Source organism: Berghia stephanieae, chromosome 10 (genome assembly GCF_034508935.2).
Source record: "Berghia stephanieae isolate SIO BIC M18660-M18661 chromosome 10, UCSD_Bste_1.3, whole genome shotgun sequence".
NCBI classification, from domain to species: domain Eukaryota; kingdom Metazoa; phylum Mollusca; class Gastropoda; order Nudibranchia; family Aeolidiidae; genus Berghia; species Berghia stephanieae.
In genome coordinates this window covers 33,967,689-33,992,079 of record NC_088369.1, presented here as the reverse complement: position 1 = coordinate 33,992,079, position 24,391 = coordinate 33,967,689, and the positions used below count along the sequence as shown (strand labels likewise).

Genomic DNA, 24,391 nt, shown 5'->3' with positions numbered 1-24,391 from the left:
CATTACAGAGCACTTCAATTCTGTAAAACGATGTTATGCTCGGAAATTCAGATAGATGCTCATCAGTCAGTAACTTAAGAGAATTTCAGCAACCATAGCAACAATAAATTAATTGGCCACTTTGTGAGAAAACTATAAAGTTAAAATGGAGATACATTCAATAGAAAATAAGAATTGTACTCTTTATCCGTGAACAAAGCGGATTTTAGAAATGATATAATTTGGAGGTAATAGCCTTTACTTGGCAAAACCTATACGCTTTCTCATCCTCCGTATTGCCCAGCACACAACACCAACTGTTTACACGCCAAAATACATACAACTGTGAAGTAGTCAATATTATTCCTAACATAGAGCTGGTGGGATTGATACTTCCCGTGAATAATATCTTAAAAACTCGAGACCATTTGAAAACATTTTCACCAAGCTATATACAAACATACAACTTTTCGCTCATAATGTTACACATCTTTGTTTGGGAACTTATTAACCAATACAGATTATTTTGGTCAAGAGGGGTTGACTTTTTGTTTCGAGGGTCTTTGGACACAACTTCAAGCTGACTGGTGCCATAAACTTGTCTCTGCAGCTCTGACTATAATATGTGTGTTTGTGTATGTATGTGTGTATAAACATGTGTGTGTGTGTGTGTATTGTATTGTATTTTGTGTTACGGTTCTGGTTATGTAACAAATACCAAAGATCCAATGACTGCACAAACACAATGAGTCAATAACACTTATACACTTTCTCTGATCTTGTAACAGTGGGATATGAGGAAAAGCAATTCATTTTCAATTCCAGAGCCAATTTCTCCGTGAATAAGAAAGTAACAATTCATTTCTTACAAACTTCTGTTAATAAAACTTATAATTTCTACAAATTCTAAACAAGACATAATGATTCCTGCGTGAATGAGGTCTTGGGAGATGGGGGAGGGGACGCATCAGATTAAACCATTTCAATATAATATTGTGAGCTAGATGGACGCTAAATAAATTGACAATCGGAGTCTCTGGTACCTTAAAACCAAGGCATAAAGCGAGCCTTATTCTAATAAAATATTGCAAACTGAAATTAAGAAAAATGTTCCTTTCTTGGTGATAATTACCAACGGCAATGTAGAGAGCAGTACACAATAATAATTCAGAGAATTCAGCAACAGGGAAAGCTATCGAGAGGAGTCCGAGATGGTTACAGGTCATTGAGCTGATATTAGGGTACATATTATTGTTACTGCTATTGTATCTCGCCTTGTCATGTACCAATGTCACAACACAAATAAAAGGACTTCAATTTGCACAGTCAAATGATTCCTTCGGCGGTCGGTTTTGTTTGGGGTTTTTTCTTTCTTATTTTTTTCGAAGGGTTTTTCATAGGAGATGGCGAGGAAGGGGAGGCTGTGGGGTCGGTAAACATCTTATTTGACTTTGAACGATGTTAGCCTATAGATTGCATGTGATTCGGTTAACTCTGTGCGGATATGTGGTCTTGTGGTATGACACTCGCTTTCGGATTGGAAGGTCCTGGATTCGAGCCTCGCTCGGCGCATAGTTGAGTCCTTGGAAAAAGCTCTTTACTCATATTTTCTCACCGTGCTCGGGTGTAAAATGAGTACCTGGCCGTTAACAGCGTTGTCTCTGTCCGAAAAAAAATGTAATATCGCCTAACAGGCGTCATATCACGTCCTACATGTTAAGTGTTGCTGTTTGCCAGGGACTCTTTGTAAAGCGCTTTGATCATGTTTAGTGGATATTGCGCTATACAAAAGCTACATTTTTAAACTGCTGAACAATGACAAAGCACATCTTGTATTTATTTTGGCCAGAAATCTCATATTAAGATGACACCCAACATGTCAAAAACACTAAACCTTAGAACTTTTCTAGTTAGAGATTCTTTGGCAAGTTAGGATTTATCTTCTTCTTCTACAGAGACATTAAAAACAAAAATTATAAATAGTTGTAATAAAGACAATTAAGCATAATATGACGTGAAACCACTATCAGATCTAGTCTACTAAAGAGAACGTAGTGAAAACTGTCAATCAGATGTTCATTGAATCCCAAGCACTAGAATAGATGGATGGAAATTATTTTTTTTTAAATAAATAAAATAAACGATAAAATTCCCTTTATTCATCCCATAGGGGAAATTTGTCTCTATGTTCTATTCCAAGGGAAGACTGGAATAACCCAGGCGACAGCCGCAGTGCAGCGCCGCAAATTGAGCTAGGGCGAGGTGACATGCTCAAGGTCACAAAGCGCAGCGGCGGGTGATCGAACTCGGTACCTTTCCGGTACGAAGCAAAGACCGTACCTCTGAGCCACGCTGCCCCATACAAGTATGCACAGAATAGCTTTGGTTCATAGAGAGACAAAACATTAAAAGACATAATATGAGATTTTCTAAAAGGGATGAACAGGAAAGAAAAACATGACAAGGAAATCTTTGAAATCTACAATGTATTGAATTGCAATAACCATACTTGGAAGTTGTTTGAAAGAGTAAGAATAAAGACCGAAAAGAACAAGATGGGAGAAGAGAAAGGAGGAGGAAGACTAGGTGGACGACGAGGACGAGGAGAAGATGGTGGGAGAACTGGTAGTGATGGTAGAGGAGGTGGAGTAAGAGGAACAAGAAGGGAAGGAAGAGGAGGAGGAGGAGAGGAGAGGAGGAGGAGGAGGAGAGGAGAGGAGAGGAGAGGAGAGGAGAGGAGAGGAGAGAGGAGGAGGAGGAGGAGGAGGAGGAGGAGGAGGAGGAGGATGAAGAGGAGGATTAGAAAATACCCCAAGATGTCATCAGAAGAAAAAACGGAAAAAACATGCACAGGCAGATTATGGGGTAGAAGAATCACTGTATAATCAATCAATTCCGACGAGATCAATCAGTCAGTTGTTGTCGATAGATCACAGAAACCGGATATTGTTTCATTATCTTTTGACTTATTGAAGCCATATTTCGTTGTTTAAACAATCTCTCTCTCTCTCTCCCTCTCTCTCTCTCTCTCTCTGTCTCTCTCTCTGTCTCTCTCTCTCTCTCTCTCTCTCTCTCTCTCTCTCTCTCTCTCAATCTATCTATCTATGACTCCCTTTCTCTTTGTGTGTGTGTGTGTGTGTGTGTGTGTCACTCAATTACAACAACCCAAGACCCACACTAACTTAACTCATGAACACCTTAGGACAGATACATACATAAATGGACACACACACACACGCCCGCGCGCGTACACACACACACATAAACTAGCAGCAGCAAACGTCAAACTCGTCAAACTGGAACTGGCCAAAGAACAGACCTACACGAAAACAACAATTGACGATTCAGCAAGCTGTGACCTCAGTCCCAACATTCTAACTTATGATTGACCGATTGACCACTTGTTTTGTAGCATGTCGTGTCCACCCCTGATCAAATATAATTTCTAGGTAATCGAAAGCCAGTCAGTGGACAGAAGTAAAGAGCAAAGTGCCTCCCTTTGTGCTAAAATAAAGGCAGTAGCAAGTACATCGTCTTGTTAATATCATTTAGTCTTTCTTTTAGAACTACAGTATATAGATAGAATGCGCTTGGCCAAGGAGTTCACAACATTGCCATCCGGAAGTATAACGGACCAACTCACAAACTATGTGTAACCATGAACTTTTATAGTCTGGTTAATACAGTTTAGCGAGAACAACTCACAAACGCGGATGGCAAAAACAATAACAAAGGCCTGAGTGACGTCATCTGCCTACTATCTATAAGGCAAGCGGTGCTCCTGGAATTCGGTTTCTCAATTTGAAACCAATACCGAAAGGATCAAATAGAAAAAAAAAAGATACAAAACAGTGTGACAAGATATTATATTATGTATTATAATACATGGTGAAAAATTGAAAAAGTGTGTATGAAACAGTGCCAGGTAAGCAGAAAATACATCCCAGAAAATTCGCCTCCCGATTTACACCAGTGTCTGCTCCTTAATCTGTCACATTGATGCAACAAATGACGACTCAGCATCGCAGGTAAAACAGATGCACATACAAAACATTTGGATTGGAATGTTTACCTCATTATGAAGTGAGGACTGCCGACAGACTGACATACAGAGAGAGAGAGAGAGAGAGAGAGAGAGAGAGAGAGAGAGAGAGAGAGAGAGAGAGAGAGAGAGAGAGAGAGAGAGAGAGAGAGAGAGAGAGAGAGAGAGAAGGGGGGGGGGTAGAGGGAGATAAAACAATTACCATCTAAGTGATTTGAATTATACGAATGTTTTGCAAGTACGAACTCTGCTCCAGGAATATTACGGGCCGACTTATAGTGGATAAAGGACCACCAATGACTAAAATCTTAAGTCATGAGCCGTTTCTATTGAAGATATTGAGCCGTCATGACCAAGAGGTTCTGATAAAGATTAGATAAATGACATTTGGAATAGTGATAAAGGGAGACAAACGATAATAAATGGTCATTTGGTGAAACAGGGGAATTCACTAGTCTTCAAACACGCATTGAGTGGGGAAAGGGATGAAATAGGATTTTGGAGTCTTTGAATGAGAGTGAAGATCTGAAGTGTTGGATTGGTGTATAGAGGCCTAGAAAGGATATCATTGGCAATATTACACAATAAAATATTACTTTTTGCCAGTGACAGCTATATTGCACTATAAGTAGATTCTGATTTTTCCTTGTTATGAGAGAGAGAGAGAGAGAGAGAGAGAGAGAGAGAGAGAGAGAGAGAGAGAGAGAGAGAGAGAGAGAGAGAGAGAGAGAGAGAGAGGTGACTAAGTGTCCGTCCATTGAAGATTCGTTCTTTTCGTTTTATTTTGTTTTGTTGGATTTTTGGGGGTTTTTTAAAATGTTTTTAAGGACTTCCGTAGCACGCCTCAAGGGGGGACTTATTATTATTATTATTATTATTATTATTATTATTATTATTATTATTATTATTATTATTATTATTATTATTATTATTATTATTATTATTATTATTATTATCATTATCAGAGAGAGACCCTCCGCCTTTGTTTATAACCCAAACTAAAGATACTATAACGATGAATCATGTTTGCCATCACTTGCAATATCGAAACCGATGGGAAACACAGGAGAGTAATAATGGCGTCGGCCGGAGTCGTAAATGACAACCGACTCAGCCGCAATTAGAAAAGTCACAACACTTATAAAAAAATGAAACTTATCTTAATCAAATAGTAATATTTATTGAACATCACAACTAATTGAAAGTCCATAATGGCTAAAAGAGTAAGTAATAATAATAAAATTGCTGTGAAACTACGGAAGTCCTCCCGGCATTCAGAGTCCCACGAACCATAATATTAGAGTCTGGAGTTTATCCCAATTCCTTTAGTAACAAAATAGTTGGCTATCCTACAAATCGGATGCTTTTTTAAATTCACTTTGGACTTGTACCATAGTGGTTCGTTCTACACACAAAATAAACTGACCTATTTCGAATAGGCAGACTTTTGTCATCACAGAGTGCAGGCGGCAGCCAACGTCAATGAGGACGACGCTGGATAGTGAGTGAGTGAGTGAGATTTCGAATTAACCCGTCTCCCAAACTAGCGATGATGAGGTGGTTGGGTCGGATAAGTCTTGCAAAGATCGATACGAATGGAATAAAAAAGTAGATGCATATTTACTGAAAATTAACTCACCTCTGGGGTGATTGTGTCTATGACCTTCCATACGTCTCAAATGGTGATAGACTAACATCGTGAAAATAATTACCTTGTCCAAATTTGATTAAATAAATCTTTCCTTTCAAAAAAACAATTTGTTGTGGTTCAGTCTTTGACTTGCAGAGCGCAAATAATAAGTAGACTATTATTAAAGATTCACGATGGCCGCTGGTGTGTTCTACAGAGACCTCTTATTTGTTGTTCAGATGCGATTGGATCTCATTGAAAGTCTATGAATGTGTTTCATTTGTGTGTGTGTGTGTGTGTGTGTGTGTGTCGAGTGTGTTTGTGTGTGTGTATGTGTGTGTGAGAGTGTGTAAGAAACACGTCTGACACACAAACGGTAAGACAATGACTTATTCACTTTGGACTTGTACCATAGCTTCCTTCAACAGATGCCGACCAGCCGAATCAGTTGGGCTTCCAATTTGAGTTTGTGAGCATTTATCACGTTTTAACGCAGTGACACATAACATTTGACAGTAACATTATATATATAGTATGCAGATGACGTCACTCAGGTCTTTGTTATTGTTTTTTGCCATCCACGTTTATGAGTAATGCTCACTGAACTGTATTAACCCGACTATAAACGTTCATGGATACACACAGTTTTGTGTGTTGGTCCGTTATACTTCCGGATGGCAATGTTATGAGCTTCTTCACCAAGCGCATACTACCTATAAGACAATCCACATAAATAGTGAGAGATGTTCAGAATATGGATTGCCGACCATTTCGGCTGCTCGGCCAGCATTGAACTTAGTTATGGTTCAGATCAATCAACTGCCATCTGAAAACAACTACATTTAATTTATATGTGTGAACACAAATAACAAATCACACAGGTCATAAAAACAACACGCTGTCTTCTTTGTATTTATCATTTTAAAGACTTACCATTGAGTTCCATAGGGATGAATGACTTGTTATAGTCTGCGTCATAAGTGGTCTTGTTATGTCCTTGGACAAGATACAACTTTTAAAAAGGACTTACCGGTATGATCACCTCTGACGGACTCACGCTGCAGTCTGAGATAATAATTTTGTCGGGTTTCTTTTTTTTGGATTTTTTTTGTTTGTTTTTTATTTTGTTTTTTGTTGTTGTTTTTTGAGTTTGTTTTTTTTTTGGTCGTTTTTTTTTTTCTTTTTGTTTTTTTTTTTTTATTTAGGGAGGGGGGGGGGGGGGTAATCAGACCTTTTGCGAGACATCGGAAATGAGGTCGCCTAGGAATTTTTAATAGGAATATATTTTATATTAACGTCAACCCTCTCCTTATCAACCATAGGAAAATCGTCACATTCATTACGATCAACCAGCAATTTTATCATTCAGATTTCTTTTGTAGATCAACAATTTAAAGAAAATATTTTATTATAGCTATAAAAAAGTGACACTGTCTTGTAGAGTTCATTTTGCTGATCAATATTATGCATAGAATGTATTTGTTGATTTTCTGTTTGAGTAAGAAAAACATATCTTTGTGTTCGGTGGGTGTAAAATTTTGGGGATAATTTTGAAAATGGCTGGTAAGGAAAGGGTTAAACAGATCTAATGCCAAGATGAATTATCCGTATTGTCAAAGTGTGACATTGTGGTGACAATTATTCCAAGTTACAAAAATTAATAGCCGAAAATGTCTGAAGTGAGCTCGAGAGTTTACAATACAATGCCTTGCTCACTTGATCAATCCTCTCTGGTTTTACTTTACAAAGTAATTGGATTCAATAGTCTGATGTCACGTCCGCCCAGCAACGAGCAGCTTGGTTCAAAACAAATAAAATCGGTACTTTTATTCTTCATGCTGGCCAAAACGTTTTCACATGTCATGTGATCAGAATTTATAAAAGTCAAAACATGATGAGATTTATGTTTTTCTCCTCTGAATACACTTCTATGCTCGTCGGAGAAGTATTTCATAAGGGCATCCGCCATTGTTTCAACAGTTTAGAACCAGTTATTAAGTTACTATGCGTCCTTACGAGGGCAGTGACGTCACGGCTGTTGAAGCCTATTTAAAAAAAGGACTTACCGTTGAGTTCCATGCCACTGTAGGAGATGAACACTTGATGGGTTCCCACTTCTACCGGGGTGTATGACACGTTGTAGTCTAGATGAGATGTCTCCTCTACGTGATGGGACACGATGCGTCCAGTGGGAGACTGGACGCGAATCTCCTGGTCACCTTGACCGGCCTGGGTACAGTCGACTAGAGAAGACGAATATCAACAGACATTGTGAAAGGTGATGAGTAATGGTGGAAGATTAAGAAGTAAAATGATCGTTAATGTTTTTACTACGTGTTGTTTCATGTACTGCAGCTTGAGACAGAAAGAGTTGGAGGGAAAGAGGAAGAGGAAGAGAGAGAGAGAGAGAGAGAGAGAGAGAGAGAGAGAGAGAGAGAGAGAGAGAGAGAGAGAGGGGGAGAAGCCAAGAGAAAGAGGGACAAGGAGGAAGATTCGAGAGAGAAAATGAGGGAGGGAGAGAGTGAGGAAGTAACACTGGCTTTTGTTCGTGACGAATATTGTTAAGAGTGCGAGGGGGAAAAATGATCTTTAAAAAAGGGTAGGTGCTGTGCCGGAAGAAATTATATTTAGATACCACACAGCCTGATACGGAAATGAGTATATTTATTCCTTTTCTGTCGCTTCACGAAGTGATAAAGAAACAATGAACATGCTATTCTGCTGCTGCAAGTGATCCTCCACTTCTTCTTCTTCTTCTTCTTCTTCTTCTTCTTCTTCTTCTTCTTCTTCTTCTTCTTCTTCTTCTTCTTCTTCTTCTTCTTCTTCTTCTTCTTCTTCTTCTTCTTCTTCTTCTTCTTCTTCTCATATCATTATCATCCTCATCGTCGTCATCATCATCATCATCATCATCATCATCATCATCATCATCATCATGATGATCGCCCTCTTCTTTCTCCCTTCTCTTGCCTCGCCTTACCTACTTCATCATTTATTTTTCTAGTCCTCTTCATAAAAGTAAGTCTTTAAAAAAAAAAAAAGCAAGTAGTATATGAAAACAAAATATAACTATAAATTATAAATAAATAAATAAATAAATAAATAAAAATAAATAAATATATAAATGAATGAATGAATGAATAAATTAATAATTTCTGCCCGCTTACTTCTGAATCCGGCCTTTTCTCCGACATTTCCACAGTAAAAGTTGTTGACTCGAATCTTGTGAATATCAAACACGTCAATGTAGAACGGACTGCCTTGAATCTGTTGACCTCCGTATAAAACATCCACGGAATGGCGACCTGTGGGCGATTGGGATGGTATTGTATCGAAGTGACTATTCTCACCCCCCGGATGCTAGTCTTCATAATAGTACACCCCCCGGATGCTAAGTCTTCATAATAGTAGTCCACAATTGTTGTATGTTTAATCCAAAGGTTGTAATGCAGTAATTTGTTAAGTTTCTTGTCACAAGTTGCACAATTAAAAAAAAAATCAATCAAATCCAAATCGCAAAAAGCCGGCGACGTTTTTTTCGGTAATCCAATCGGCCGGGGGGGGGGGGGGGGGGGTGAGAATAGAGGCAGCCGTATTGTATACAGTACTTGTTGGATTTTATTGTTTTTGTTTTTAAGGGTTTTACGGCGCTTGCAACACATTAAGGTCATATCAACGCCAGTAAAAGGAAGAAAATGGGGTAGTAAAACGTTCTAGAATTACAATTAAAGCACCCAAGAAAAGGTAAGACAAAAGGTAATTGGTTCAAATAGGAAACAGATGTAGATTCCAAGAGACAAACACAGGTCCCCACTAAGAGGAATACACTCAAATGTTTACAAATCATAATATATAATATGTAAACAAAACAAAATACAGTACATAACAGAGAGATGATTTACAAGGAGAAAAATATCATTTCCCAAAACTAACTATACATTTGACTGTTTCCCTCTCAGCCAGGGTATCCGGCCAGGACCAGGACAAAACCAAAAAATCTCATTCCAAGACAAAGACAGAAAGCATGTTGGAAAACAGATACAAGGGAATAGAAGACATAGTAAGTACCTCCCTGCCCACTATGGGAGGTCAGGAACCCCATCCAGTTGCTGGATTCTACGCGCTGAATTCCAGCACCCTCTGCATTACGACACACTGAAGCTGGGTGACCGAATGTATGGGTTATCTCCCATGAGCATCGTATTTCGGCACGCTGGGATTCTAGCACGCTATTTGGCTTCTCCCTGGAGCGTGATAGAATCCAGCAAGTACTGTATATGAATCAGTAATAATGTGATATTAGTATCTGTAGTACTGTATTTGTCAGTCAATGCCAAATAATGGTGCTTTAAACGGTAGCCTCTAACCCTAAACGACATGCCCTCTTTCAAAAAAATTTAAATTTTTTTTTAAAAATCAGAACGACTGGTCATGATCGGGATAAATTCATTACTTTCCCTCCTTCGTAACAATAAAGAAGAATGAATGTTCATGACAATGAAAACATCATAAGTTCCTCACCTTCCTTTAAAAAAAAAGAAAAAAAGAAAGAAAGAACAACAAAAAGAACAAAAAAAAACCACAAAAAAGATTTTTTTTTTTAAAACCAGACGAACTTCGGGGCATGAGATTTTAAAATGTATAAAACGTAAAAATACTGCTCTTTTTAAGTCTTCAACGGGATTAGACTCAATACTGTTTTAAAACCATAACCTTTACCGGTTTAAAAAAATATAAATAATGATTTTGCTGGTTTCACAAAAAAATCAATAATTCCGATGGCAATTGTAAAGGAAATGGTTGGCAGAAACTGGAACAGTCTTCCCTACCTGGATTGTTGGGTGTCCATTCCACTTTGTAATCTCCGTCTGGCTGTTGGATGAGGCGGGCTGCAATCTTTTCTCCGTTGGGGGCTGTTAGGGACAGGTGGAAATATGAAAGAAAGAAAAAAGAAATAGAAGAGAGAGAGAGAGAGAGAGAGAGAGAGAGAGAGAGAGAGAGAGAGAGAGAGAGAGAGAGAGAGAGAGAGAGAGAGTGGAGGGGGTGAGGGGGAAGGAGGTAGGGATAAAGTGAGGGATGAAGAGAGGGAAAGAGGCAGAAAGAGACAAAAGAAGAGGAAGAGGAAGAAGAAGAAGAGGAGGTGGAGGAGGTGGATTAGGTGGAGGAGGAGTAGGAGGAAGGAAGGAAGAAAGCAAAAGTAAAAATAAAAGAAAATTGTAGAAGGAAAAAAAAAAAGAAGTAAAAGGGGTCGGGAGTTGGGAAAGATAAAACTTTGTATTAAAAATCTAGAAAATACATAGAAAAAAATATATATTTTGATACAAAAAATGAAAAACCAAAGACAAACATTGTAAAAATAAACATTTCAATCTGAAATAAGATTTCAAAGTTGAACAAAAAAGACAAGAAAAACTGCAGAATGTTATACGGAAAATTATGGTAAAAATCAATTGAGAAATGATATCAAAGTGAACCTATGTAAACAGGAACAGTCTTGCATTGTTTACATTCGTTGGCTAATTAGAAGTATGAGTATAGAAACTAAAGTATGAAAGACGAATTTACGACATGACCATCAAATATTGCACAAAATCAATTGTTAAAAAATACCCACAATATCCAGAACGTCGTAAACATAATATCTAAATATATGAGCAAAAACAGATTCAATATTTTTCTCCTACATATAATAATGATCCCATAACTTGATCTAATACACAAATTGATCACATAGGGTATATTATTATACTTTATAAAGTAAATCACATCCGTTTGACTTCAAAACATTTCTATCGAAATATGATATGGACGTGATGACGATTCTTCAAATAATCATGCATTAATTAAAGTAAGAGTTTGCAGTGTGGAATGCAGTGATGAAAAGAATAGAAATAAGATAATCAAATGAAAGATTAAAACTAAAAATAGCTCACATAACCACTATTTCTCTCTTGCGTGTTTTTTTCCAATTTTATCATCTTTTACTACACTCCATTCAACACTGCCACTCTATTTTAGAGTAAAAATTTATAAAATCATGAAAAAAAAACAAAACAAAACAACAACCTTACTACAAAGGTCTTATATAAATCTACTGGAAAGAAGGGCCCACCCAGCATGCATCAGAAAAAATGATAAACAGAAAAAAAATGATAATCTTCATAAAACATAGACAGAACTGTGTATAATCACAAGAATGGGAGCAAAACCCAATTACGGACTACACTGTAATTGCTACTATTGTAACGCAGACTAAAATTTGTCAATTTCACTCTGACATTAATAAACTGGAACATTTCAAAGTGTCAAATTGGGGAGCAGGCACTGGTGTTAGATAAAGATCTGAAAAAAATGCGCATGAAACAGTGCCAGCCAAAACAAGAAAGAAAAAATACAAGAAAACAGATCACCCCCCCCCCCCCCCCCCCCCCCCAAGAAACAAAGAAAAGAAAAAAATCAACATGCCTCGTGGCGGGCAGAGTTTTTGGTTTTATCTTGTCTTATTTTTGTATTTTTCTTCCTTGCTTTGTCTGGCGCTGTTTCAGGCACACTTTATTTAGATATTTATATTAAACCAGAACAATATTATGGATAATCATTCCGAAAAATAAAAGCCAGTAAGTCATATCTTCGTCAGAATTTGCCATTTCGAGTGCCCCCCCCCCCCCCACCCCTCTCCCTTTCTTCTTTTAAACTTGTTTTTTTTTTTCTCTCGAAAATTGAAAAGTTATATAAAAACACTGAGACTAGTAAATCTAAAATTTTGATCTGATTGAATTGTAGATTAAAGTTTTTGAAAAATACAATTATTAGAGGATCAGGTTTTATCGACGTCTTTGTAAAACTGCCATTAAACGATAACAGATAGATCGTTTAATTCACTCCTTTCAGAGCATTTGAATAATAACTTAGATGATATAATAGATATATCAAAAAATAAAATAAAATAAAATCAACAGTTCATGGAATCTATCATTCTACATCATCAACATGCAGTCAATACATATATTCCAGTTCCCATTCACCATTGCCATCTTCGTCACATGCCAAAATGTCCAAACTATTCAGCCCTCCAATTTTTCAGCATTTATGAAGTAAACATTAAGCTACGATTGTAGAGTAGACAATCTTCAAATAATATCAAATCCTGATTAGCGAACCTATTCTTTATTCTTATAAGAGAGAGAGAGAGAGAGAAAATAAGTAGGAGTGAAATATCTGTTCAATGTTACAGTTATCGTTTAACGTTATAACAAGTGTAACTAAATGACAAATTGCCATATTTATGGACAATAAAGATCTATTATTATTATTATTATTATTATTATTATTATTATTATTATTATTATTATTATTATTATTATTATTATTATTATTATTTATGACAATTATACCCTGACGGACATTTTAACTGTCAGTGTTTTAATGTTTTAAATATTCTGAGAAAGCATCCAAAAACTGAGGGCTGATTGAAATTTGAATTATTTATTATTGTCACTTGGCATGTGCTGAAGAAAGTTATGATCCATTAAATATGCAGATAATAATAATTTTTATCATTTTACCACAATTGAAATGTTCAACCTTGGTCAAGTTTAAAGGTGTGTTGTAGTGTGGCAGTTTTACTATCAAACCTTACTTTTTATCTACTTTGCAACACCGGCGATAAACATATAAAAAACAAACCAACATAGATAAACACACCCAAAGCCTGACCATGGTTGAACAATCATATATATCAATGCATCAACATCATTGAAACAGCAGCTAAATTCATTACCAAAAATTTCATAATACGGGGTGCCTGAAGGAAGATATTAAAATTATATTTCATGCATGATTTACAGTCGTAAAATGTAACAAAAAGTACCATAACAAAATATGCTTTTATTCTATATGCTCCAAAAATAAAACATGCTTTTAAAATATTTTTTTCAAAATATAACACCTTGCTATACTTTCTCATAGCTTCATCCAAAAAGTGGTTCGGCGATTATTTCACAGTACATTATAGTCTCACATTTCGCACTGTGTTTTGAGCTCCTCCATTTTCTTAACAAAGCAAAGTGTCCATTCTATCTAAAACATTGCATTTTTTGTATGTGGTATATTACAATGAATAAATAGATATCCTATCCTTCCAATCTCATCTGACATAGGCTCTCTTATCAAGAGCTTTACATTTCTATTTTTCCTCTTCCAAACCGATATCCACTTATTGCTACTTCCTACTTTGTCATTCTTTGTTTTGTTTTTTTCTCCCTAAATTTTTTTCCCAACAAATCCATAAAACCGTTAAATGGGTAAACTTTGCCTTTGTGAAGTTGGAATATTCTGAGATTTCTCAGCCTCGCTGCAATTATTTTCCTTGTATAATCTTGACATAATGCCAAAGGCGATAACTGCCACAAAATAATCTACTTGTTTTAAGTCCAAACAAGTTGTCTCCCCTTGAGGCAAATTTACCTCATTTGATGATGATGATAATAATAATAATAATAATAATAATAATAATAATAATAATAATAATAATAAAGTAGAGAGGAAATGAAGCAAAAGGCATGGATAGCCACCCACAAGGAACAGGAACCAACAGTTGCCCGAATTTTGTTGTCCGTGTAATATTTCATTCCATATTTTATAAATCATTATACAACATGCGTTATCTACAAGGTATTGGTTTGGTAGGGGCTACAGGGTATGTTGATAAAAAAAGCTTTGCTTCAGCTTCGACGATGTCATTCATGGCAACAACCTAAAACGATGATATTCAACATGTCTCGCTCAACGTTGCGTCCGTTCATGTGCAACAGGAAGTAGTTTTTGCCCTGGGTGTTGATGGGTTCACTGCTGGACATATTGATTCGGATGAAGGTTGGATGGTCCTCTTCCACATCAATGATGAGTGGGGAACCTGCAGGGCGGCGTCGGGGGAATCATAGAAGAGTTTGGAGGGGGGGGGGGGGTAGAAGGGTTGGGGGAAACAAACAAAAATATGGAACGTTGGGAGAAAGAGATTGGTTGGTGGTGGTGGGCAGACAGGGGTGGGGTAAATGGAAGGGGTGAGAGAGAGAGGGAGAGAGAGAGGGTGGGGTAAAGGCAAGGGGTGAGAGAGAGAGGGAGAGAGAGGGGGTGGGGTGGGTTTGGAGATGGTGAGGAAAAAAATAGAAGAATAAACAAAAAATGTGAGAGTAAAGAAAGTGAAAATATGTATTCATTGTATACAAACATTAAGATTTCATCACAAGGTTCATTTTTAAACTATAATGTGGTATACTTTTAAACAAAAATACTTTAATCTATGCTCAAGTCGCCGAAAACGGACTTGTACCCTTTATTTCAAAATTGACAAAGATCCTTGAAACTTGATCAGCTAATAACAATATTTAAAAGGGAAATAGGTAGTCATGAATTGAACATATTTTAAATAAAATCATTACACAACGAGAGTGATGAAAACTTAATTCAGTGACATGTGAACCAATTAATTTTTTTCAGTTAACTCACTCAACATCCCTAGAAATTTTCTTTTTGTACTTTTCAAAATTGAAAAAGAAGTATATACTTATTTACTCAATATAAACGAAAATTGGCATGTACACAGTTTTATCCAAAAACCATCAGCATGTAGAAATTGAAAATAGGAACTTTAAAAATTCTCCAAAAATTTGTCTCAGAAAAATATTAATATTTAATGACTGAGGGCCAAATATCAATATAGTCGGCGTTAGGATTGGGTGAGTTAACATTTAAATGAAATGTGTGAATAAGAAAAAAAATGTGATGGAATCTAAAAACGAAAACAGTAAACAAATTGAATGAAAAGTGGTGACAAGTAGATCTATCGTCATATTAAAAAAAAAAACAACATAAGTTTTACGACTCGGTCATCCTGTAAAATACAATTAAATATTTAATAAGGACGAAAAATAAATGAAAAAAAGTAAGATACTTAAATATAAAAGAAACTAATAGAAAATGTGACATTCATAAATCAACAATAAATACAAAAATAAACCTTTAAACATCATTTTTGTGTCATGAAAATGAATTAATAAAGGCCCACAGCTGTGACGAAACCTTTCTTGTACGATTTTTAAAAGTCTACATACCAGGGATGGTTTCACCATTGAATGTTGCTTTGACCTCATAGCGACCCACATTCAAAGGCTTGAAAGAATATGTGTAACGTCCTTCACCTATCTGTCTACACTTGGCAGGTACTGGATGACCTTTATGGGTGACTGTCACTTCAAGATCACCAGTTCCTGCTGAACCACTATCGACTGAAAAATATATATATATATATATATAAAAACATGTCTTAGCATTGTTGTAATGGACATTTGGCATTGTCATAAGAGTATTTTCATGACAAAATTCAGCTCATTTACCATAAGGTTATCTATCAATCGTATATTAATAATTTTCTTTATTTTATTATCATTTTTGTTTGCTTTTGCTTCTTTATTGTTTGTTTTTGTTTTGTTTTGTTTGTTTTTATGTTGTTGTTTTTTTCTTGTTTTTCTTTTGTTGTTTTGTTTTGTCTGGGTTTTATTATTGTTTTTTTTTTTCGTTGTTGATGTTGCTTTTTGGGATTTAAAAAAAATCGTTTTCCACAGTTCTGAGGGGGAAAAAAAGAGGAGGTAATAATTATGAATTATAAGAGAATGAGAACTAAAGTATCTTGTATATAACACATTCAAATTCTTCTACTCAATTTGGTGTAGACTAATTAAGATAGGAGCAACTTTTGGATGAAAATATCTTGTTTTACGATTTTTTTTAATGAGATTTAAAGCAAACGAATGCTGTTGAGAAAAGCAAGGAAACAAATGTGTAGAAAGTTAATATATAAATTGTAAACAAATAAATCAAATTACTTGTAAATCCAATTTCTCTCTCCTTGGTAGGTGTCTTGTCAATCTCAATAATCCGGACAGCGCTGGGGTCATACACATTGCACTTGAAGGGGCTTCCGTTCACTGGTGTGTCCCCAACATTGATAATGACCTTGTGAACTCCGACCTCCATGGGAGTGAACTCTATTCCACATAGTTTGCCATGGCGTGATATTCTGGCTGGGATTTGGCCACCACTGGGACCTACAAGGGATAGATTATGATTTAGACTTGTGTTATTTCAAATGTAATCAAAGTTGATAATTTCGCTCAGCCTTCAGATAAAGCTAAATATTGGTAGAGATAGATTGTGATTTAGGCTTGTGTTATTTCAAATGTAATCAAAGTTAATAATTTCGCTCAGCCTTCAGATAAAACTAAATATTTATAGAGATAGATTGTGATTTAGGCTTGTGTTATTTCAAATGTAATCAAAGTTAATAATTTCGCTCAGCCTTCAGATAAAGCTAAATATTGGTAGAGATAGATTGTGATTTAGGCTTGTGTTATTTCAAATGTAATGATAATTTCGCTCAGCCTTCAGATAAAGCTAAATATTGGTTGAGATAGATTGTGATTTAGACTTGTGTTATTTCAAATGTAATCAAAGTTGATAATTTCGCTCAGCCTTCAGATAAAGCTAAATATTGGTAGAGATAGATTGTGATTTAGACTTGTGTTATTTCAAATGTAATCAAAGTTAATAATTTCGCTCAGCCTTCAGCTAAAGCTAAATATTGGTTGAGATAGATTGTGATTTAGACTTGTGTTATTTCAAATGTAATCAAAGTTGATAATTTCGCTCAGCCTTCAGATAAAGCTAAATATTGGTTGGAGTCTAGGTGCACATATTGGCAGGTCTGATAAGCGAACGCAATGGGCATGATCTATATTACATTTCCATGTGCTCGAGGTCATTGGTCACACTGCCCAGTGACCCACATAGTGCAAAGTGTTTTTTTATTTTATTTTTTTTTTTGTTTTTTTTTTTTTTTTTTTTGTTGCTTTAGGTCTCTTCCAACACAATTGAGGTTATATGAGAGACCGCTGAAACAAAAAAACAAGCAATCCAACAAAAATGGTACAAATGTAAATCAAAATCATAACCTAAAGATATCATAAGCTAAATTATAAATAACCAAGAACAAACAGGCAGAAGATTTACAGAAAAAAAATATCCCCTGTCAAAAATACAATCACAAACCAAAGAAGCAGGATAGGCTAGTAAAGAGAAGAAGAAACGACATCACTATCGGATCGTACACCCATGCGAACATCATAGGTATATGATTCAAGGGTGATGCTCCCATCCAACCACCCGCGTGCAAAGTGTTCACAGCTTTTGAAATATCTAACATCACGATTGGTCATTTTGTTCAGCTTGACACATGGATATGTTTACAACTTTCATAAGCAAAGCAGCGTGTTTACATTCGTTCAGAAATGTCGAATCGTTGGACAGAAACAAATCAAGTGGTTGATGACTTGGTTGGACGAAAACATGAATATAGATAGCTCCCATTATGGGCCTGTTTTAACATTGTTGTAATGGACAATATTTTGCGTTGGTTTGGGAGTATTTCCATAACAACACAATGAGCCCATAATAATTTGGGAAATCAAACCTGCAAAGAGGTACGTGTTGGTTGGAACAGATTGGTCAAATAAAGTATGATAATAAAGTACTGACGACAAAACAATGAAATTGTCCCTTTTATAAGCACATAACATATCAAATTTGCATAAACTATACGTGTGTCTTGTGAAGCACTGATAAGAGTATCACTGTCGTTAAATATATTTTTATAGGTAGTATGGATCTCGTCATTAGTAAGATAACAAATTAAAAGAAGACAGATAAAAATAATTTTAAGAGAAGATGCTCATGAAAACAATTTAACTGTCATTTATTGCTTTTAAACAACTAGTCAATGGAACAGTGGACATTAAAGAAGAACGGAATGTCGGTATATATTAGAGAGAGAGAGAGAGATAGAGAAATAGAGAGAGAGAGAGAGGGGGTGGGATAAAGAGATAGAGAGAGAGAGGGGGGAGATGAAGATATATATATATATATATATATATATATATATATATATATATTATATATATATAGAGAGAGAGAGAGAGAGAGAGAGAGAGAGGAGAGAGAGAGAGAGAGAGAGAGAGAGAGAGAGAGAGAGAGAGAGAGTTGGTATTCAACAAATTGCAGGAAATGAAATGTAGAAAAATCATAACCCGTATTTGACTTGGAGCAATTGATATGATAATAGTGGCGCTATATGAAATATAATAACAACTACAACAACAATAACAACGAAAACAACAACAACAGCGACAACAACAACAACGACAGTAACAGATAGAAACACACAACCATACCCAGACAACACACTAACACTAACACACCAGGAAGTCCTTACTTACCAACGATATGGACGTCCAAGTCCCTTTCGTCCAGTCCCTGGTGTTCCAGATTTAGTCTGGCCTCCTTGTAGATTTTGGTAAGTCTGGGACCGTCACCTGACAGTTTGATTGAATTGCTGTCGATGACTGGCACGTCGAACGGAGTGCCTGTGTGGAGGAAATAATTAAATTAATACCCTTCATAGGTCTAGTGAGGTATGACACTCGCTTTCGGATCGGAAGGTCCTGGGTTCGAGCCTCGCTCGGCGCATAGTTGAGTCCTTGGAGAAGGCTCTTTACACACATTCTCTCACCGTACTCAGGTGTAAAATGTGTATCTGGACGTTAACAGCGTTGTAATATCGCCTAACAGGTGTCATGTCCCGTCCTAAATTAATAATAAAATAATAATTTTTTTTTCAAAATGGCGGCGCTGAATAGCGACGCACAGTTACACCTATGTGATGAATTCTTTTGATATTTATTTGTTTCATGACAACATTTCACTCATTTACGTATTAAACGTTGTATGATTGTTCGTATTAATGAATGGTATGTACTTCAAACTTTAAAGTTTAGAGTTCTGCTTCAAATCCTCGGAAAAATCGTTCGTATCAATGTTTTTGTCTCAAGGAAATCGAAATGGCGGCGGCCTTGTTTACTTCCGACACAAAAGTGCACCACTTATTTCATCTTATTTCGCGATTTGTTGATTGAAGACCTATCCTTCGCTTAATATTATATAAAGCGTTGTATGATGATTTAGAATTACAAAGAGGCATCAAAAATAATAAACCATCCTGTTGATGAAGTAGAAAGAATTCATGGAAAAGCAATAGAAAGGAAAGCATTCTCAATTACCAACAATAAAAAAACATATTTTATACCATGAATTTGGTCTTTTGCCATCTGGGAGAAGTTTTTGTCAGATTAAATGTGGAACTAACAAGTATAAATCAACATTCATTCTATCAGCAATAAAAATGTTGAATATTTCATATGGTACAGCAAAACCAAGGATTCATGCGTTGACTGATTGACTGATTAATTTGTTTAATGTTAGGCTAGATGAAGTGACCAATTGATAATGATGATAATATTTGGTGTTGAATTGCCAAGAATGTAACGAATTGAAAATGAAATGAATATGTTAATGTTGTGTATGTCGCATGCGTTAAAGAAAGAGAGGAAGAGAGAGAGGGAGAGAGAGAGAGAGAGAGAGAGAGAGAGAGAGAGAGAGAGAGAGAGAGAATGGGTAGGAGTGAGGTGTCTGTTCAATGTTATAGTTATCATATAACGTTATGACAAGTGTAACTAAATGACAAATTGCCATATTTATGGACAATAAAGATCTATTATTATTAAATGTTAAATGTTGCTGTTGCCAGGGATCCCTTGTAAAGCGCTTTGAGCACATTTCGTGGATATTGCGCTATATAAAAGATATTTTATTATTATAATGCAGATTAATAAAACGCAATTTCACCAGCTCAGGACGCTCAATGCGTTTCATAAGGCTAATTTGTGACTCACGTCTCAAAACGGTATTACGCTGGGACGAACTAGTTCCTGGAAACTGATTTATATTTATAGTCACAACATTAAAACTTTGGGTTCATTTTTCTTCGTTACGATGGAGAATAGATAAGATAACGTACATTGCAAAAACATCAAAGTCCATATTTGTGAATATCTTAGTTATATATTCACTTTTTATCAGTCAAGTTCATCCCGGCATAAAACAGTTTGGAGACGATGGGTCACATTTACTCTGCCAGAATGCCATAATTTGTGGCCGATCGTGTCATTCTGGTAATATATCGGAATGATCTAGATTTTTTGACTCCAAATTGTCAAAATTGTTATAATATCACTTTTAAAATTATTTTTAAGGGCAAGAAAAAATTAAGTCATTTTTCTCAATGAAGGCTTATATTTTAGCTTTAATGTTACACGCCAAAAAATTGAATTTCAAGACTGAGAGTCACCCCGAAATAATACCTTTTTGAGCGATTGGTAACATTATTTGAAAATAAATTTCCATATCATACATGGGAAGAGTGAAGTATGTATTAGGGAGACAGAGAGAGAGAGTGAGAGAGAGAAAGAAAGAGAGAGAGAGTGAGAGAGAGAGAGAGAGAGAGAGAGAGAGGGGGGGGGGGGGGGGGGGCTGGGGAGGAGAAGTTACTTAACCCTCTCCTTACCACCAGCAGCAAAATCGTCACATTTGTTACGACACAAAATACATTTTTCTTATTAAAATTTAATTTGTTCCTTATAAACTTTGAAGAATGATCTTTGTTTAATTAATAAGAAGATAACGTTGTTATGTAGAGATTGTTTGAGTTTAAAAATCAATTTTTCTGCTGGGTAAGCCTGCCATTTTGGCTTTGGGAAATACTGGGCCATGTTTTATGGACGCCGATTTTCTATGAAGGAGAGATTGAAAGGAATTATTGTCACGTTGGCATTCCTCACCTGGGACCTGAATGTTGTTGTAGAAGACCAACACATGATGGGTCATGGACTTTTGTGGGGTGAAGGTCACATCATATCTGTCTCTTGCAGTCTCCTGGATACGGACAGGCACTTCTGTCCCATGACATTTGACCTGGAAGTTCAAGTTTCCTTCTCCGGCTGATGATGCATCCACTACAGAGGAAATGTATTGGAAAAAAAACGTTTTTAAGAGTTTATATTGAATATCATAAAATCGTCGCGTCAAACGCTACATTGACAAATTTCTTCCTTCAAATCATCCTCTCGCCTTCCTTCCGATCTTCCTCAGACCTCAGCCTTCTTCTCTTCTATCTCCGCTTCCTCTTGCTCCCCCTTCTACTCCTCCTCCCCCTCCCCCCTCCTTCGGCGGCTTCTTCTTCTTCTTCTTTTTCCCCTCCTCCTCCTCCTACTCCTCCTCCTCTTCCTCCTCCTCTTCCTCAACCTCCATCATTTTATCATTTTAATTATATCTTAAACAACGATATCAATATTACTATAGCAGTTATAGCACTGACCGTGGAATCGAATAGGCTTCCCTAAGTAAGCCCTACCAGGAGCGTTGATTCGAATGAGAGACTGGTCAAAGACGTTACAGGTGAATGGGCTGCCACTGACTGGAACTCCTCCACAGTCTACATACACCTTGTATACACCTGGAAACCAGATGGATGTGTTTGTGGTGGTGGTAGTGGTGGTGGTGGTGGTGGTGGTGGTGGTGGTGGTGGTGGTGGTGGTGATGATGATGATGATGAAGATGATGATGATGATCATGATGATGATGATGATGATGATCATGATGATGATGATGATGATGATGATGATGATGATGATGATGATGATGATGATGATGATGATGATGATGAAGATGATGATGGTTGTTTAATTCTATTAACGAACGATAAAAAAAAGAAATAAGTTATTGCCCTCAATAATCTAATAATGTTTAATATTTCTTCATGTTAACTATTTTCTCATTCACTGTACAGATGACCAACTTACCAACATCATAAGGTGTATAATCAATCTTGATGCCAGTCTTTGGGTTACCAGAGAAATGGACAGGTACCTCCTCTCCGTGTGGTGCTGAAAGAGACGCAAACTCATTATTATTTACAATCACAACTTTTTGTTCAGTGTTAATTACGGTTTATTTTTTTATTATTATCGAGTCCCTTATATTATTGAAAAGCGCGTTCTGTCAATTTGTGTGATCGATCAATCGCGCAACGCTCTTCGTAGAACCAAAGAATGAGCAAACATTGACGTGTGACATGCATAATATATGCAGGTCTGACATCCGAACTCACTTATGGGCCTAGTTTAAGATTGTTGTAATGGACAATATTTTGCGTCATTTTTTTTAGATTTCCATAATAACAGTCAGGAATTGGATTATCAGAACTGCAAATAAGTGCACATCGACAAAAATCCATCAATTGTATGCGCTCTGGGTAACGCTAAGTTGAGTCCTTGAAAGTAGAAGATCTTTACTCACATTCCCTCACCACACTCGTGTGCAAAATGTGTATCTGGTCAGAAACAGCGTTGTGTCTGTCGAGAAAAAAAAGATTAAATCAACGCCTTAAAGGCGCTATGTCCTGCCCTTGATGCATTTAATGTTGCTGTAAGTTTGGGAACTCTGGCAAAGCGCTTTCAGTTGATATTGCCCTAAATAAAAAAGCTCAAGGATTTTTGTTTGTTTTTTATTCTCCACTTCGTACTTTTTTTCTCCTCCTCCTCCTCTTCCTCCTCCTATCCTCCTCCTCCTCCTCCTCCTCCTCCTCCTCCTCCTCCTTCTCCTCCTCAAACTCCTTCTTCACCTTCTTCCGCGACTCCACCACCCCCTACATTTCTCCACCAAGTCAAAAGGTTCATTTACAATGGTAATCAGGCAATATCCATTTCAATAGGGTTTACCTAGTTATGTTCTTCAAGTGCCTATCCTTGACTGTCAATGACCAGCTACGTTATTTTATGGGAAATATGTTTTGGTAAGTTTCTTTTACCCGACGTGTACTTATGACTTATGATATTCCTTTACCTGAAAAAATAGAGCTTCCTCCTCATCCTTCATCTTTTCCCAATCCTCATTTAACATCATCATCATCATCATCATCATCATCATCATCATCATCATCATCATCATCTTCTTCACCATCATCACCATCATCTTCATCATTATCATCATCATAATCACCATCATCATCATCATCATCATCATCATCATCATCATCATCATCATCATCATCATCATCATCATCACGACCATCAAAACCATCTTCTCATCTTCTTCCACTCCTCTACCCCTCCTCCTCCTCCTCCTCCTCCTCCCGCTGCTGCTCCTCCTCTTCCTCCTCCTCCCTCCTTCACTTTCTAAACCTGGCTCATTTAATACATTATTTGTTTGTCCACTTACAGACGACCTTGACATTGAGCTTGGCGTCCCCAGCGTTCTTCATGTTGACCATGAAAGATGTCTGCTGATTGGCTGGCGCCATGTTGATGCCGTCTCCGCTGACGTATACACTCTCTGGGTCAAACACTTGACAGTTATGGGGACTGCCTGTGAACAAATCAAGAAATATAATAACATAAATCACAATAATAAAGGACTTTTCTCATATTTATCATGTTATCTGTCCTCGTTAATGCTTTATTTATCCTACAAACCGGTTATGTAGGTGGGTAAACAATAATTTAATACGTTTAGTATCAGTTGATAGGAGACTTTACCATTTCCTTCATTGTCAGGTACTGTAAATCAAAGAGAGGAAGAGAGAGAGAGAGAGAGAGAGAGAGAGAGAGAGAGAGAGAGAGAGAGAGAGAGAGAGAGAGAGAGAGAGAGAGAGAGATAGAAAATAAGTAGGAGTGAAATATCTGTTCAATGTTCCAGTTATCGTTTAATGTTATAACAAGTGTAACTAAATGACAAATTGC

General features: G+C 36.6%; 2 protein-coding genes across 3 annotated transcripts in view; both read right to left on the bottom strand.

The window, feature by feature from the left end:
* Window positions 1–24,391, bottom strand: part of LOC144981017 (dnaJ homolog subfamily C member 3-like) — a 516,589-nt gene that overhangs the window by 34,224 nt on the left and 457,974 nt on the right. The gene's annotated exons all lie outside the window — the stretch shown is intronic.
* LOC144981018 (filamin-A-like) overlaps window positions 1–24,391 on the bottom strand; it is a 195,251-nt gene that overhangs the window by 48,188 nt on the left and 122,672 nt on the right. The window contains exons 29-39 of the mRNA XM_078929085.1: window positions 23,871–24,017; window positions 22,454–22,537; window positions 21,970–22,107; window positions 21,434–21,607; window positions 18,977–19,123; window positions 16,532–16,753; window positions 15,761–15,934; window positions 14,404–14,562; window positions 10,478–10,561; window positions 8,816–8,953; window positions 7,718–7,894 (exon numbers count right to left, since the gene is read on the bottom strand). Of these exons, the coding sequence (XP_078785211.1) occupies window positions 7,718–7,894; window positions 8,816–8,953; window positions 10,478–10,561; window positions 14,404–14,562; window positions 15,761–15,934; window positions 16,532–16,753; window positions 18,977–19,123; window positions 21,434–21,607; window positions 21,970–22,107; window positions 22,454–22,537; window positions 23,871–24,017 (1,644 nt within the window). The remainder of the gene's footprint in view (window positions 1–7,717; window positions 7,895–8,815; window positions 8,954–10,477; window positions 10,562–14,403; window positions 14,563–15,760; window positions 15,935–16,531; window positions 16,754–18,976; window positions 19,124–21,433; window positions 21,608–21,969; window positions 22,108–22,453; window positions 22,538–23,870; window positions 24,018–24,391) is intronic.